This window comes from Neltuma alba, unplaced genomic scaffold (assembly GCF_004799145.2).
Source record: "Neltuma alba isolate B1F8T4 unplaced genomic scaffold, ASM479914v2 tig00011154_pilon, whole genome shotgun sequence".
NCBI lineage: Eukaryota > Viridiplantae > Streptophyta > Magnoliopsida > Fabales > Fabaceae > Neltuma > Neltuma alba.
In genome coordinates this window covers 91843-109149 of record NW_021635887.1, presented here as the reverse complement: position 1 = coordinate 109149, position 17307 = coordinate 91843, and the positions used below count along the sequence as shown (strand labels likewise).

The 17307-nt window shown below is 36.3% G+C and overlaps 2 protein-coding genes and 1 non-coding gene across 5 annotated transcripts; all 3 read right to left on the bottom strand.

The window, feature by feature from the left end:
* Positions 1 to 323: 323 nt before the first annotated feature.
* LOC114761941 (uncharacterized) lies at positions 324 to 4666 on the bottom strand. Of its 3 annotated transcripts, none has more exons than XM_028951390.1 (5): positions 4189 to 4660; positions 3493 to 3574; positions 2456 to 3286; positions 1395 to 1649; positions 324 to 781 (listed from the first exon to the last, which is right to left on the bottom strand). In XM_028951390.1, the coding sequence occupies exons 1-5, from the start codon at positions 4586 to 4588 to the stop codon at positions 622 to 624; spliced, it is 1728 nt and encodes a 575-aa protein (XP_028807223.1). In that variant the 5' UTR covers positions 4589 to 4660; the 3' UTR covers positions 324 to 621. The 3 variants fall into 3 exon arrangements, 1 of the variants encoding a protein (XP_028807223.1); XR_003742202.1 differs by lacking the exon at positions 324 to 781 and adding an exon at positions 2168 to 2310 and having other exon boundaries at positions 1573 to 1649; positions 4189 to 4666; XR_003742203.1 differs by lacking the exons at positions 324 to 781; positions 1395 to 1649 and adding exons at positions 1805 to 2082; positions 2168 to 2310 and having other exon boundaries at positions 4189 to 4666.
* Positions 4667 to 4732: 66 nt separating this feature from the next.
* On the bottom strand, positions 4733 to 4804 carry TRNAH-GUG (transfer RNA histidin (anticodon GUG)). The gene has a single exon. It is a non-coding gene; the product is annotated as a tRNA-His (tRNA).
* A 6020-nt stretch (positions 4805 to 10824) lies between these two features.
* Positions 10825 to 16292, bottom strand: LOC114761946 (phosphatidylinositol/phosphatidylcholine transfer protein SFH12-like). The gene is made up of 13 exons (XM_028951395.1): positions 16265 to 16292; positions 15536 to 15758; positions 14255 to 14354; positions 13821 to 14087; positions 13536 to 13613; positions 13225 to 13326; positions 13097 to 13146; positions 12854 to 12953; positions 12579 to 12764; positions 11921 to 12023; positions 11158 to 11555; positions 10924 to 10995; positions 10825 to 10833 (listed from the first exon to the last, which is right to left on the bottom strand). The coding sequence occupies exons 1-13, from the start codon at positions 16290 to 16292 to the stop codon at positions 10825 to 10827; spliced, it is 1716 nt and encodes a 571-aa protein (XP_028807228.1).
* Positions 16293 to 17307: the final 1015 nt, after the last annotated feature.

Below are 17307 nucleotides of genomic sequence, written 5' to 3'. Positions count from 1 at the left end.
TCTTTATTATATGTATTGAAACTACTTAATAAAAACCCATACTTTGGGAAAAAAAATTAGAAATTTAGGGGGGAAAAATTAACATCTTATACTTCACCAAATTCAATCTCCATTTGACTCTTATATTCAAAATAGGATGTAGAAACATTTTTAAAACAAAATACACGACGAACAGTTGCAAGAGAATATCAGAGCGCAATCTTCATGCTTCAGCTCATCTTTAACATTTTACAAATTCAATTGAATTAATACGTTGAAAAAGATATGGGACTCGGTGGTATTCTCAAAATTATAGCACATGTCTATATGGAACCCACTTTTGATGGAACTGGTTCAATGCATCCAATTTTCTCCATGAATAAATGGCTAAAAAAGTTTACGCACAATGAACTTGAAATAAATAAATGCCATGCCTATAGTAGATTTCATACGAAACATTTCCCCCCCGATAAATTGAGAAATATATATTTATAAAATTGAACTGTACACAGGCTATTAACTGACGTTGGTGTACAGTTCCAGCGATACAACATTGGTTTACTCTAATTTCAGACACTCCAGTGTTCTTCGCCCAGGCATATAAGTCGATTTAGATCACCAATGCTGAGTTTGAGCAGATTACTACCGTTGCATAGATGACAAACATAATCCCTGAATGGACGCATATGAAGGTGGATACGCATCCCTTCCTGACATCATTGACGCCACCAGCTCTTTTATTTGATAAGTCAGCATAAAAATACTTTCGGCTGAGTTATTTGTTATCCATTCCTCCGTCATCCTGCACAAATTGTAGCCATTACTCGCTAGGACAAGATAACCACCATCCTGTATTTGAGTTTATCACAGAAAGCAAAACTCACTAGAGATATACAATCCGGTGCATTAATAATTCAGAGAAGATTTTTTTGTTCCCGTCGACTAAAGACAAAAAGTAGGCTCCTCCCAACTAAATTGCTACATGCATAAAGGTTGGGATTCAAAACTCCAACCATTGCTCAAGTGACAAGAGCCTTTACCACTCATGCTCACTTGAGTTGATATTTGGAGAAGGATTCTATTTTACCCTCTTCTGAATGTTTTATCGGTTGTCAAATGAGTTTGTATGTCAAATTGTCAAACATCGGTAATCATGATGCAATACTCCCCGTAAAATATACACAACGTAATGTTAAAAAAACTTTAAGGCCACAAATCATGACTTCTATCTCAGTACAGAGTAATGAACTCACTTGGTTGGGGAACAAACTCAAGGGTTGAGGAACTGGAGCAAGAAACATCTAGCGAAACAAAGTCCATTATGGAAAGCCTCAAAAGAAACTAAAACAGACAACAGCTCCATATTCTGAAACAGACTTAGTTATTGTAACAAGAGAGATAAATTGATAGCTAACCTTAACTGAAGTTCTGTAGCAGTACTGCATTCAGAGAAAAGCAACTTGATGACGGGCTGTAGTTGTAGTTTAGGCACCTCAGAATCCTCAGTGATAAAACAATCACCAGAAATTGACCATGTATCTGGATTTATAAGAATGATTTGCAGGGCAGGGGACTTTGCTTTCAGATCTATGACCGCAAACCGAAATGATGATTCATCATTTGCACACTCTACTAGCTTGTTTGCAAACATTTTTCCCATTGTATATTGCCTGGTATCAAAATGTATTGAAAATTTGTTTAATATAATATATAACAAATTAACCTGAAAAAATAGTATTTAACAGAAAACTTAAAATAAAAATTCATCTTGTGTTTTTTTAATCATATTCTGCTAATTCTCCAAGGCATATGTCAATAAGAAGGAAAATGAAAGTAAAGGCAAGGAGCTACAGAGTGGGGGAACTCATGCACAGGATCGAGAAACTTACTGCTTCTAACGAGTATCGCTCGCCTTTCATTAAGATCTTTTTTTTTCCTTTGGGGTGCACAAATGAGGCTCAAAGCCCAGTAAATTTTCATCCTAAATAATTTAATGACATATGAAAACTACGAACTTTCAAGTATGCTGAGAACTTATTCTCCAACTGCCAATGCATTTAGGTATTTTAACACGGCTATATTAGCCGTGCATAATGAACATAACTGCATGATAAATAGGCAATCTTTGAGATCACATATCGAACAAATAATAAATCGGCATACGGAAGAGATTGGCAGGAAGACGCACATTTAAAGGACCCAAACATGGTCACTGCAGCAGCATTTTTGTCCATATAAATGGTTAGAAAGAAGGAAAAAAGTATCATTTCTCCGTAAAATTTCCTTCCTCCACTTGCTCTAACAGTAAGCAGACTAATCAAATCAAATTACCTGTGCAGGAGTTCAAGAATTATTCATACTCTATACAAGCTATTCCGTAGAATCAGCAAGAAAACAAAATTGGCACTTTATTTTTAAACCTTTTCCTAACAAAAAATATCAATAAAATACTAAACAAAAACAGATCTTTGCTAACCTGAACAAGTCTCCAGATCCTCTAACTGGCAAACAAGTTGAAATATTGCACTTAAACAATCGTACTCCTCCATCTACAGGGGCTTCGCCCTTACAGCTTGGATAGGCTCCAAGAACAGACTTGCACTGAGGGCACGTGAATTCACACCAATCAATATCTTCTGAAAGATTGGAAGATCTAGCCATGAAAACATCTTCAAGAAACCCATTGAGGAAAGATTTCTGACTTGCAAGAATTTCCATGGCTGTTGTATCTTTATGTTCTTTTCTAGCATTTTCACAGCATTGGTGTTGCCAATCCTCATTCTCAAGAATGTGAACGCTGCTTGTCATATGAGCACAACAACTGGAAGCCATGGCCACATCCGCAGGGACATGGGAATCCAGGTATGAACGAGAGAAGTCATCATGATTAGATTTTTCTTCACCAACTTCATGTCCCAAGTTCACATTAAGTTTTTCATTCTGAGAATCTGCAAACCTTGAACTCTCGTCAGAATTATATATGGTTTTACCAATCTCACTACAAGTCGAAGATCTTTCCATAGATATCTCCGAATTTATTGCAGCTTTGTTAATTCCTTCTTCAAATTTATCTGATTTAGAATTACACTCTTCTCCACCACGTTCAGGGAAGTTATATTCTATCAGATCATCCTTGCAAAGAGTAATAGACGTAGAGCTTAATAGGCATACCCCTGGTGCACAAGTATAAGAATTTGCATATTTGATCACCAACTTCTCACTTATGCCTCCAAATGAACAACAACAAGCCCCAAACCAGTTGTCAGCTACCTCTCGCCAATTGACTGATGGCATTTCAACGAAACTCCTAGAGGAGTTGTGCCAAAAAAAAAAAAAGAGAAAATAAAAAAGCTTCACAGGAAAAATGAAAACTATAAATTATTACGCCAGTAAGGCTCTATTACTTTTAGGAAGAAATGCAATCATCAAACAATTTGCTATTAAATATAAACCCAACCAGTTACCCCCCCACACACACACACACACACACACACACACACACACACACACTACCTGAGAGGATTTCTAGTCAACTTGAAAGAGCAACTTCCACAGTAAAAATGAACTGCTGCTCTGGAAGATAAATTTTTTACATCTGAACCAAATAAAGAAGTAGAACACCAAATTACAAATAAAGCAAGTAAAATAATATACAACTAATCGCAAAGCCATGCTAAACCCAAAATGCAAGAGCGAGCTTTATCGAAATGGTTAATGTTCAATCCATGCCTGGTTAGAATATAAACGGCAGGGTTTGCAACATTATTGTGTCTGAATATATAGCTAATTTTCATTATCTATTTTTTCAACATGCCCACAGTAGCTTTGGTGTCCACCAAGATATCCGTCAAAAGGAAGATATTAGACGCAGGACTCAAAATTGCAATCTATCCGCACCGGAAAGGAAACAGATAGAACACAAACAACCACAGTCATGAAAGGGCTTGACTCTATAAAATATAAGTTCCATCATTCATAAGTGATGAAGTTCACCACGTACCACCCACCCAAAAACGTGTCTAGTTTGCTTTCAAATAAGAGCACAACACCAAGAACATCTCTGTTCCTCGGGTTTTCACGTTAGTATTGTGATAATGAACATGAAAAGGATAAATGAATGCGACAAAATATTCAATTTTAATCGAGAAATAACTTTAAAATCCCGAATTTGATTATTAACGAACAGTTTAGCCAATACATTCAGATTACCAGATCCCATTACTAGTGGCTCTGATACATCAGGCAATGCATTTACGGGATCATCAGATAGATTCATCACAGAATCGAAGCTTGAAACAACTGGATGATCGACAGGCAAAAGCAGTAGGAGCTTCACTTCAATGTGATCATCCAAAGCTCGAAAACTGACAGGCGATTCAAAGTCAACCAAAACCCTAGGAATCGGAACCCTAAGTGAGACTTGGGCGGGTTCAAACCAGCTCACCGCCACCAGAGACTGAGAAGGAAAAAGTTGAACCTTCAAATTGAGACATTGCAGAGAAGGATTAGCATTTTTGGCGAAAAGCAAGAGACGAAGCGTTGGGATGTGGGACTGTGATTCCCAAGTATAACGCCATTTTCTACAATGTTTCTCATCGCCGGCCGCCATTCTTCGTCTGCTCCAATAGGGAGATTGCGCGCCTATCAGTTTTAACGAATTTCTTTCGTCCCAAAAGAAATAGTCGGGTTGGATTGGGATTTCGGTTTGACGACAAAAGGGAAAATTCACTTCAATAAAGCATAAAACAGAGAATGTGGCTGCTGGGATTCGAGCCCAGGTCTCCACGGCCACAACGTGGAATTCTTACCACTAAACTACAGCCACTGTTGGAATCCGGGGCTTCCGTTTTTTATATATATAACATTTGCCGATGGAATAAAATCATTCATGATCAAGCCCAATCAGGATCGCGGGTGGATTTTCTGACAGCATTGGACTGTTAATAGACATTCAGAGGGTTGAGGCTCTCAAGCTTTACGATGAACTCTAAATTAGATCACAGTAAAGATGAAGAGCAAGGAAAAATAGTTGAAGATGACAAAGATGATGTTAGTTGGACTGAGTCATACTTTATTCAGCCGTGAAAAAAAAAAGGAAAAAGAAAGAAAAAAATTGACCCAAACTAGTTTGGAATTGGAAGCAATCTCATTGCGCACCAGTATGAGTCTCAGCAAGAATATAAACTCTGCTAAATTTACAAATATAAATTTTGAAGCTCAGATAAATTTCTCAGCCAACGTTCTTAATCAAAATTAGAAATATAGTATTTTCACACCCAATTACATGGAATCCCCATTTGCAACATTAGAAACGAGTTTTAGGGAGTGTTTGGATAGAAATCAAACCATGGTTTCAGAAGTGCTTTTACGGATTACGAAGTAAATATGTGGAGGAGGTTATCTCATTTTGCGGAAAAGTGCTTCTGAAACTATGGTTTTGGAGCACCCAAACAGGCCCTTAGCCATTTGGGTGGAAGTGGACTTGTGAAGAAAGCGTCATTGTGAATCAAGATATGCCAAACATGCAAAAATTGAATTCCCATTTTCACTTCTGCTTCTATACTTTCATCATATCAAATGCAGCATAAAAGTCTTCAGATATTACATTGTGAGGGATACTGTTTCCGTTATTTTTGTCTTTCCATATGTAGTTTCTGTTTCATCTTAATGTTTTATTTATTATAGCGTGCTGCTTTTCACTGTAAAATTGAAAGTTCAAACCCCTAAGAATGCTGTTGTCTGTTGGCACACTTGAATTTTAATTAAGAAATTCTCTCGCGTCGAAAAAATCTTGTGGTTTTTTTTTGTTATTAGGTAAAATGAAATTGCGGGGTTAGAAAAATATCAATGTAATTCTTTCTTTAATATCAAATAACTATCATGTCAAAATACAGTTCATATTTTGAAAAACTGACGTTTACATGTGACAAAATAATTTGAGAATGAAAGGTAGTCCTAATTGAGAAGTACATGAAACAAAATTTAACATGACTAACAACACAACTGTGGGCTTCATTGTGCCTACATATGGATAGTGAGATAGGGTAAAGAAGAAGGCAATGCTTGACTCAACCACAACTGCTGATCACCAATACACTAAGCTAAGAAGAATATCCCAAAGCTTGTAACTATGCTATGCTATTGCATGTTGGCAATAGCACCTAAATTTTCAATAGATTTAGTCGATCTTCCAACTACCCTCTAATGCTATGCAAATCCTATTGGTGGTAATATCTTAAAATAACTAATTAATCTGAGTCGCATCCAAGGACACTATCTTAAGTGTTATTTCGAAACTACCAGAAAAGCAAGATGCAACTCTATGAGTGTTAAACAAATTCTTCCTATAAGAATAGCATGAGCAGAATAACAAAAAATAAAAGAACTTAACAAGACAAAATATTAAAGGAGGGAAGTGAAGTTACTGAAAAGCTCAAAGCTCAAGTCCTATAAAGTTTAGTCTCATGCCTTTTTTATAGGTCACAGGTCATAATACCATTAGGAACATTTAAGCATGTTTAATAGTAATTAACCTGTCTGTTAATAATTATATGGATATTTTCTATAATAGTGCCTAATACCGTGTTTGACTTGTGTACAAGAGGTGAGGGGAAATTGTCAAATTTCAAATGTGTTTGCCTTCAATGGCCCATGCGTGCAAGCCCACTCCTCCTCCTAACGTATTTAGTAATCTAAGATCACTTATTACTTAAACCTCCATGATTCCAAGCAATATAGAATTCTTTTTTTGACACATCTAAACACATTATTGACAACATAGACAACGAGATGTGTAATATCTTGAAATTGGCACATGAAGGAAGGATCCAAGGGAGTAAAGGAAAACAGGCTTCAGCAAATCGGTGGGGAAGTATGAATTGTTCGAAATAAAAGATGGAGAATCTATCAAAGACACGCAGACAAGATGATGGGAAACGAGAAGGAAAATCGAGAAATTAAGAAGAAAAGAGGGAAAAAAAATTAGAAAAAAATAGCAGAGAAAATTGAGAGAGAAAAGTCTATAAAATTTAATCGTATAATGTAGTTTACCGTCTAAATAAAACCCCAATGATGTTTTATAACCTAAACTAAAGATTAATAAAAAAATTAATAAAAGATTAGAAAATTAGTAGTGGAAGAGTGGGGTTAAGATAATTGCCTTCTAAGTCACTAACTACAAAATAAATAATTAATTAAGATAAATTAAATAATAAAAATAAAAATTAGAAATAAGAGAAAGTCCTAAATATATGCATCAATTTCCCTCAGTTAGAAGAACTCATCATCAGAGAGTTAGAAAGTTGGTAATAGTTAAAAATGATAGGGTCCACACGATGAAACTCATTCTCTATAATCTATGTAGCATTTGAGTCAGCACAACTTTTCCAACGAACCAAAAAGGGGCGGATAGGACCTACTATAGTCAAAAGTGTCTGCTCATCTATCACAATGTCAATGGTCTCAATAATCAAGCGAGCACCTGTGGTAGACTTGGGGCAAGGTGAAGCTAGGTACCTACAGAGCTATCGAAACACAAAGAGGGCAGCTCAAAAGTACCCTGGTAAGGAATAAGATCCTCAATATTAAAAAATGGATTGATAGACATGTCTGGAGGTAATTCTAGTAAAAAAGCATTAGACACTAACTTTTTTTCAATACGGAATGGGCCAAAGGCAAGTTTGGAGGTAATTCCTAGTGTACTATAAGTTCGAGGTAGACAGCTATGTTATGGCATGCATACACCCGGAGTGCTTCCTAAAAAGACCTTATAAAGAGCTGCACACATTTGCTCTAGGGTTGAGCAATGGGTGAGATGGCCTACCCTGAAGGGTAGCCTGTAACGTAGTCCCAACCCATTTAAGCCTGTATTAGACGGATTACAAGACAACCCATTTGAGCTTACCATTACGGAATAAGCCATTTATTATTATTATTTTTTTTCAGTATAGTTGTCTTGTGATGCTATCATATGAAGCAAAGCTGCCTTTGCATACTAAATGACACCAAATATGAAATAACATTACCTTAGTATAATTTCTGCAAATGATAAAAAAGCGTAAAAAAAAATCTAATGAACTAAAACTCATCTGGTAAAATTTAATAGAAAGGCGACTCTAATAAGCTAATTGTAATAATAATTAAAAGAAAACTTAAAGAGAATCATACTGTAAAATTTTATACGCACACGTACACAACATTGTGAAATGTAGTCCATTTCTTGAAAAAAAAATGTTCCAAAAATCTCAAAAACCTGATCCACCGGTAATTAACTGGTAGTTAGGCTGAAAATTACAAGCTAAAGTAACAATTCGAGTAGTGAACTGAAGGAGATTTCTCAATAGGATTGTTTGGGATTTAGTTCCTTTTGATGTAATTCTTTTTAGACTTTAGGCCTTCTCTCTTACCCAAAAAAAAAAAATCAAAACGATATTTTTTAATATTTAGGAGGGGTATATATATTTTTTGCCAACTAATTCAAAAGTCCATCAAATTTCAAAAACTTGGAAAAAAATGCTTAATTAATACATATAGGTACATGAATAGCTCTCCCTATTATATATTAGATTTATATTCCATAATTTACTACTGATTACGTAATAACTTGCATCCATTTTCGCATTTTTAAACCTGAAACATTTTATAGAAAACTATTTGAGTTTTAGTACGTTAGATTTTCATTTGCAGAAATTAGAGAGGAAAAATGAAAAATGATTAAAATAAAAGAAAAATGTGTATTGGAGAAAATCTGGAATATTTAGGGGGGGAAGTTAAGTAGGCAAGTACAGGCAGCATAATGCTTTGCCCATAACTCGTCCCATTTAATGGGCTAGTCCACCCATTTAAGTCTATCCATTTTTGGGCTCTTATTTGGACTAATTGGGTGGGCTGAAGGGGCAAAAAAATAAATGGATTGCAGGGGAGTAACGGGTTATGGGTTATTTGCTTAACCCTAGTTTGCTCTGGCCCATTTTGCATTAAAAAAGAAAAATTAAGGCACAATGCCTATTTGTTAGAGTTACCTCCAAACATGTCTATTTGTCTAGTTTTTAATATTGAGGATCTTGCTCCTTATCGAGGTACTTTTGAGCTTCCTTCTTTGTGTTCTGATAACTTTGCAGGTACCCAGCTCCACCTTGTCCTGACTCCACCACTGCCAGGTGTTTCACTAATTATTGAGACCATTGATATTGTGATGGATAAGTAGATACTTTTGATTCCAGCAGGACCTATCCTCTCCTTTCTAATTCATTGGAAAGGTTGTGTTGTCTCCGATGCTACATGGATTACCGAGGATGAGTTTCATCATGTGGACCCCACCTTTTTTAACTATTACCAACTTTCTAAATCTCCGGTAGCGAGTTCTTCCAATCGAGGGGGAATTTATGCAGATATTTAAGACTTTTTGTTATTTTTAATTTTCATTTTTATTAGTCAGTTTATCTTAATTAATTATTTATTTTGTAGTTAGTGACTTAGTGGACAGTTACCTTAACCCCACTCTCTCACTACTTCTTTTTCTAATCTTTTATAAATTTTTTCTTTTTTTTTTCCTCTTTTTTTTCCAACTAATTGCCCTAATAAATTGCAGCAAACAATAAAGTAACAATAACAATAATTAACAACAATAAAGCAAGAATAATAATAATTAAGAACAATAACATCCAGAGTATGCCAAATAGTGCTGTAATCTAAATAGAGGATCAATTGGGCTTTACTGACATAACTAGACCCAGAAAGAAAATTTACCTCAATAATGCTCTTATAATTCTCCTTGGATTTCAGGAGGCCGTAATTGGGGGAAAAAAATGGAATGGTGAAATCTAGGCTAGATAGTGAAATTTTTGTGGAAAATTTGGGTCATAATTGTAATTCTTTCTAACAATGTGGGTACAATATGCAATTTTTGTGAAAACTTATGCCGTGGCATCTCGCAGAATTCCACTGGCATGTGACGGCACGTCTGGTGTTGTTTGACGGTGAAATTTTGAAGGCAGACAGCATTTTTGAAGGCACACGCAATGAGAGTAGTTTTACATTGATCGAACATCTGGATCTTTGTGAATAGACCTTGAAAGTGACGGTGATGCAAGAACTAGACAAAGAGAACATTGGCAGCACGTGTGAGAGCCAATGGAAGTGAAACTTGAGGGGTCTGGTCAAGAATTTAATGGCGAATTTGATTATGGTGAAAAAGTGGTGAAAAAACGCTAGAAATTAGGTGAACAGAGGGGAAAACTCCGCGGATATAGAATGTTTAGGGTTAAAGGTGTGTTTGATAGGTCAGAAAAGAGAATTTTAGACACTCGAGAAGCACAAAAACAAACTCTGATGTCAAAATTGATGTAAAACAAGAAGGGAAAAAAAAAGAGAGGAGGAAATTAGGAAAGAATAGGAGGAAAGAGGAGAAAGCAGATAAGCTTGAGAGAGTAAAATCTGTAAAATTCAATCGTATAATACAATCTACTGTCTAAATGAAATCCTAATAATGTTTTATAACCTAAACTAATGATAAATAAAAAAATTAATAAAATATCAAAAAAAAAGTAGCAGGAGAGTGAGGTTAAGATAATTGCCCACTAAGTCACTAACTACAAAATAAATAATTAATTAGAATAAACTGAATAATAAAAATAAAAATTGAAAATAACAAAAATCCTAAAAATCTGCATCATATATCTATAATGATCGATGATAGAGACATAATACGCCACTAAGCAAAAACTAATTTACATTTCCTGAAAATTGATGGACAAAGAGGGCATCGCGGACGACTCCACAAAGAACAAATCAATCCACCGCTAGTTATGGCATATCGCAGGTCAGAGACGTCTTCAGATATTTCCGTCATCCAAACTGCATTATAGGGGAACGATAAAAATTAAAAACCCAGAGATCCTTCAGTAAACAAAAACTGTGAGCAACGTTATGGTTTTGGTGGTGTACCCATTTCTTCTTCTTCTTCTTGTCAATGTAAGCTAAAAGCTCCTCTTGTTGCGCAAGTGAATCCTCCAAGGCCTGAAGAACATTAAAAAAAAAAAAAAAAAACCTGCTCTTAAATGCATCAAGGAGCAAAACTATTACAAAATAGCAGTGGACCGATGTATAATGCAAAGAAGAGCGTCATGATGCTTGGTTTAAGATGCCTCATATGGTACTGGAATGAAGTATATCATTTACCTTCTTGGTAGCCATAAGTTCTTTCTCCAATACATCAGCTCTGTTCATAGCAGCGATCAGCATTTCCTCCTTCTCGGGTGGCATGTAAGCAGGTATGTTCATGGTGACCATTTTCTCTTCCAACTCAGCCATGCGTTTAAGAACTGTCATAAATTCTTCAGCAGAGATGGTGGGCAAGGGGTCGTTAGCAGGGACCTGCCCTGTATACGTCGGGTCAGCAGAGAAAGTAGGATTGGAGTAGAAGTTGCCATCGTTGATCTTCTTGGGCATGTTTCGTGTCATTTTGACCATGGTCAGGATTCCCATAACAAAGGCCATGACACCAGTGAAAAGCTGGTAGTTGAATTTCTCGTGGAGCTTGTAAGTATCAGCCATGTTGATGAATGTTTCTATTCCAGCTTCAGATAACAAATAGCAAGGCAAGAGACAGATGTGAGGTTGCTATAAGCCACAAAAGCATGCTTATCTGGAATTTCTGTTTTTTCCCCTCCAAAGCAGTTAACAATACCATTGCAGACAAAGAATCATCAGTATTCAATTCATTCAATACATTCAATATTTAATACAAAATCTGTAAAAAAAAATTAAACACGTTGCGCTATTCTTGATTCGAGAGTAACGTGGTTCATTTCTCTACCCACACCAAGCAATGCAATAAGTCATAAAAGCATGCCTATCTACTTTCTTTCGAAATAAGTCCATGTTGCAGACAAAGAATATGTAACAGAGACACAAGAAGAAAACACTCCTATCAATCCAGTACCTTTTGATATGGCTAATTTCTCGCTGTCTTCAACTTTTTTCATAGCTATTTTATCAGCCACTGGGACTAACTCCTCAGATTTGCAAGCTCTAGTAGCAGGGACCTGTTGAGTTTAAAATTTTAGAAAGTAACAACTGGGGAAGCATGTAAAAACAAATAATATATGTCAGAAGGTTAATTGACAACGAGGGAAAACCTCAAGTTTTATATGTTCAGTAGGGCCTATGTTGCTCTAAGAGCTACGGACAAGTTCCTTGGAGTAAATCTACAGTCACATGAAACTACCACAATAAACTCCATAAAACCTTCATAACGTGAAAAAAGACCAACAAAACAGTGTGTCTAAAACTAGGATTTACTCAAGTCAAAAGGAACATGTAGTGAAATCAAACATTTATCCGGAATAAAAATAAAATATTCAAGGGAGTTTCAACACAATGGATTCACATCCACGAATAAAAAGGATCATCCTTAAAGTTGGCAACCTGATCTCTTAGCACTCAGGGTAAGACATGTATCCAATTATTGAACTTATGACTGCAACAATTATTATGGCTTCATTACTCAAGTCTAACAACTTAACCAAGATGCTGGCATAAAGAAACAGGGCCTTTGATGTCTAACAAGTTTATGCAAGGATATTGAGTTACTGACATACCTCGACACACACTGGCGTTTCTTTTTTGCGATTGATGGGGTCACTGGTAGGCACTGCTTCAGACACAGGCACTACCTCAGAAACTGATGTTGCCTCGGACACTGGAACTACCTCAGACTCTGTCTTATCTTCCACCACAGGTGACTCATTTTTGCCTGAACATTTATGGTCACCATTTAGAACCTTCTGCAAGCCCATATATCAATTACATTAGCTTTCTTATCAGCACATAGAACACAGGATGTAAAAACTGAGAAAAAGGAATTACAACCCACCCTTAATATTTCTTCATTCTTCCATGGGCCCTTATCAGAAAGCATACAACCTCCTTGATCAGCACAGGTGCAAGTGCCTCCCAAAAATTCTGGCAATTCACTGCAAAGAAACACCAATGAATGGATGAAGCTTCCATATAATCTAGTCAGTGTTTTTGAAAATTTTAAGATAATGAAAATTGTGGGGAGCACAAGGTCTAATATTACTTGCTAAATAACAAACTTGCCCATTCACATCCTCACCTTGCATCAATTATTTCAAGCAATTTGCTCTGGTACTTGTTGCCAAGAACCTGATTAAATGTAAGTTTCAAGTGAATAATTTATTTACCTGACAAAACAAGTAGATTTGGTATATGTTTTATCCTCACATTAATTTTTGCCGTGGTCTTAGGGTCAAGGAAGGATTTTACAGTGCTCCATAACATTCGGAATCCAGAACCAGCATTTATGATGAACATACGATTCAAACTCTGCAATGAAGCACTTCATGGCGTTACAACTCTCTCATTCAATATATGTGTGCTCCACCTCACCACAACCCCCCCCCCCAAAAAAAAAAAAAACAGGAAAAAGTTCTCATAAATTTCATCCCTCAGATTTGTCTATTTAAAGTTCTAGTCCCAGCAGTGTGTGCGCTTGCGTGTGTGTGCAACCTAATCAAATGAGGATATAATGATACCTCTGGATAATTATCACCGTCAATCTTCTGAAGGGCAGTAACAAGTTCTCTGGCAGATTTGCTAAAGTTCTTAAGCCCCTGTAGCAATCAATTGAGATTATAGTTAATACCTTCCCATATATTCCAAACTTTTCTTTGCAAGTAAGATTCATTTTAGGTCACCAAAAGACCATTCTTGGTATTGATAACAAATTACAGATTGTCAGTTTTGCTGAGCCATGATCAATTATCAACATGCTTTTTAGTCTTGGCATAGAATTGTTTCTTTCCGATTCTCATGCATACCACTCCTTGCACATCCAGGATGGTTGTACTTTGATCAATGTGCTTCTTTGCAGCAATTGAACAAGCTGGCAACTTTATGTCAAATGTCCTCTCAAACTCCCTTACATGGTACTTGATATAGCGATCTAAGCTTGTCACTTGCATCAACTTGTTTGAGTCTACCAGACCTAATCTCTCGATGTACACAGGTCGTCCATCTTTATCTACTCCATGATGCCCTTGGGGATAATACTTTAAAACTTCGCTTTGTTCCTTGAAATCAAAATCCTAGTAAAAAGGAAAAACAAATGAAGATTGGAAAAAGAGAAAAGAAAAAAATCGCAATGGTATAGAAATTGTAAATACAATCTTGTTGGGAACTAAACAGGAGTTAGAAAAGCATAAGTATAAAATAATACCCCTTAGTTCTCAAGAAATATTGTTGAAACATGTACCTCCATAATTGTGTCAGTACCAAATTCTTTTCTCCACTGGATCATGTCAGACCACATTTGCTTTGTTTTCTCAATATCAAATTTCCTGGCCTTTAGGAATCTGTACAACAATGTAGCTATATAGGTTGAGCATCCATTATAACCTCAGAAAAGTAAAGACATTTCGACATCGCTCATTAGCAATAATGTTGCCAACCAGTTTCATACACTTAGTTATTTCAGTGACTTGTGATATGCAATATTGCAGCAACTATTGGAAAGTGGAACATCTAGAAGCATGGAGGTGGATACGGACACATTTACCAAAGAATATGAAACATGATATGACACAGCATAATTCAAATTCAAATATTTCAAATTTTCAATTACTATTTCTGATATTATTCTGCAGAAAAACACAATGGACCTCAATTATCTGATCAAGGTAGCATAGGTAGTTGAATCCTACATTGAGTGGTACACTGTACATGTTGCTCAATTGTGTATTTTAAGGGTTGATTTTGAAGTGTTTTCCACCTCACTTGGGTGTCCATTAATTGATATTAGAGCTAGAGATTGTTAATTCTGGAAAGGACTGTTGAGAGGGTTCTGACTTACAAAACGTCCTAACCAGTGGTAAGCTTAGGCCTAAATGAAGTGTAACCAGGTGAAAGATCAGAGTGGGGCGATTGGGACTTCATCCCTCCAAAGGTGGCCAATTGATAGAGAACAAGATGGTATCAGTTGTTAGCTCAATGTTGAGTAGTATGGAATGTTTTCAAGAATAATTAATTGGGTTGGTTCTCTTCAATTGTTAACCTTTGGAGAAAGGTTCCTCACCCACTTGCGTGCCCATCATATTCAAATTGTTCTTTTTTACCAGAATCATATTCAAATTGTTTTTACATAATCGTTTTCCTAAAAAATATATAAAATGAATAGGTGCTAAACTATATTATTTAAATTATTTATGTACCAAAAATAAAGGCACTGGGAAAAATAAAAGTTTAATAATCTCAACAAGACAAGGTTACGAGCCTCGCATTGTACTTTTATTTTTAGTCGATTTCCCTTTATTGGGATCATCCATGACTGGATCTAAGTCGTGCTTCACAAAAGTGTCCAAGCCCAGAAATTAAGGTTTATACTTTGAAACCCATAAAATATCAAACATATGGTGTTGTTAGCATCCGTCTTGTGATGAACAGGTGACAAACATAAAAACAGATGTTGTGTGCGCGCAAGCTCTATTGGAAGCATGCATTTGTGTGCCAAACTAAAACCAGAAATATATTATTTGACCTCAGCATCGTATGATAATCATCATGCTTAGGAGGGAGAAGGTCCTCAGATACAAGAATTTCACGGAACTTCTCAACAACTGCTGACTCCTCAGCATCACGGATATCCTCAATTTCAACAGACATGACCTTGCTAGATCTCCTACCCTTTCTTGATAAAGAACTCCTGAACTTATTTGAGGCTCTCTTCTTAAAAGACCCTGCACCATCAGACCCTTCAAGAGCTGAAATGTTGTAACTTTATGATCAGATAGAGAAGTTTTTAATAAATTTATCAACTGCTTTGAGGCATATCAAGTAAATCTGGCTACATGAGTTGTTATATATGTCGTATGTATGTATAAACCATCATTGATACTTTTCTAGGATCTTAAACTTTTGAGAGAATTGGTTTCCTGACACAGTATCAAAGTCTGGTTTTTTTTGCCAACTCAAGTCGATCAAGTTCTCAAAGTTCATTTCACCACCAAGTTTGCGATGCACCTTTGTTTTTTTTATTCAAGTTCAAGCTCAAATCTTGATTCATAGTTTTTCCTTCTCTTTCTCTCTCTTTATCCAGGAGGATTTTTTTTTTTTTTTGAGGGGGGGGTGGACAATTCAACTAATGTGGGGGCAGAATTTACCATCTTTTAAGGCAACCTAATAGAGATGCAACTGATTGTGTAATGGTCAGAGCTGGACAAAGAATTGACCCAAAATGCTTTCAAACTTGCCTCCTAAATTAGTTTACCTGACTTGGGTGAAAAGGTTCCAGACATGGCGTCGCAAGAATTAGGGGCTTTCACTGGCTTTACGAGTGAGGGCACAAGGGGCAGTAGAACAAGCAAGCAGTCACATCGTACAAGACAGAAAACAAAGGACACTCAACGTCCTGCATGCAATATTGCCAACCAATAATTCAAACACAAGGTATAAAAAATGATGGGCTTTAACTTTTTATATCTATCACAAAACTCACTTGGAAGATTAGTAAATCCTACTAATTGAACCAGATTGATACTATGATACCAGAGACGGAAACCAAATATAAATCCAGTGAAATGTGAGAGAGATGATGAAGGATCAGTTCAATTAGGTGATGGAGGATTATTGAAACAAAGGAAGAATTCAGCCGTGGAAAGCGAGCCACTCGGGGGATGGACGAAGGTAATTCATGTAAAAGAGCAGGTAATTCTCAAAATAGCTATTTTCAAGAAGCAATTGACGACGTTGACGAAGTCTCAGAGCCATTATCTCAAACTCTATTTGTTTCCGGAATCCGCTAATTGCGAATTGGAGCATAACACACATACATACACAGTGGCAAAGATTTCTTTTTTATTTGACCAAAGAGAATGGCAAATATGGAAGCAGAGACTTTGGCGAATTGCAAGGCTACTCCACTCACTTCTTGCTCTCTTTCACGTCAACGTGACAACGTCTCTTTCTTCCCATTTTTCCGCCAAACTTTTTACTTCGCGTCCACTGCGCGTAAAAATATAAAACGCTCGTTTTTCTTTTTCATGTTTTTTTTTATTGGGATGCATTAAACTAGGGTATTTATAAAATTGGTCAAATTGTTAATTCTCATTATCAGATTATATGCATCCTTCAAATTGGTACATTTGATCAAAGCCACATATGAGCTGGGTTTCCCATGCGGGCATGCGCTACATTGCCTCACTGTACATTCACCCTTCAGCATCTCATTAAAAAATTGATATCAAAATTCATTTTGTTGTCAACATTCCCCATAGGCCACGCCCATGCATCAATCCCTCCACGTGTTCTTTA

Coding starts and splice junctions, on each gene's coding strand:
- LOC114761946 (XM_028951395.1), bottom strand. CDS start 16,292: ATGTCTGGAACCTTTTCACCCAAGTCAG. Junction 14,355..15,535: donor GATTATCATACGATGCTGAG/GTCAAATAATAT, acceptor ATTGTTGTACAG/ATTCCTAAAGGCCAGGAAAT. Junction 13,614..13,820: donor TCCTGGATGTGCAAGGAGTG/GTATGCATGAGA, acceptor TGATTGCTACAG/GGGCTTAAGAACTTTAGCAA.
- LOC114761941 (XM_028951390.1), bottom strand. CDS start 4,588: ATGGCGGCCGGCGATGAGAAACATTGTAGAAAATGGCGTTATACTTGG. Junction 1,650..2,455: donor GGATCTGGAGACTTGTTCAG/GTTAGCAAAGAT, acceptor TTTTGATACCAG/GCAATATACAATGGGAAAAA. Junction 782..1,394: donor GCTACAGAACTTCAGTTAAG/GTTAGCTATCAA, acceptor CAATTTGTGCAG/GATGACGGAGGAATGGATAA.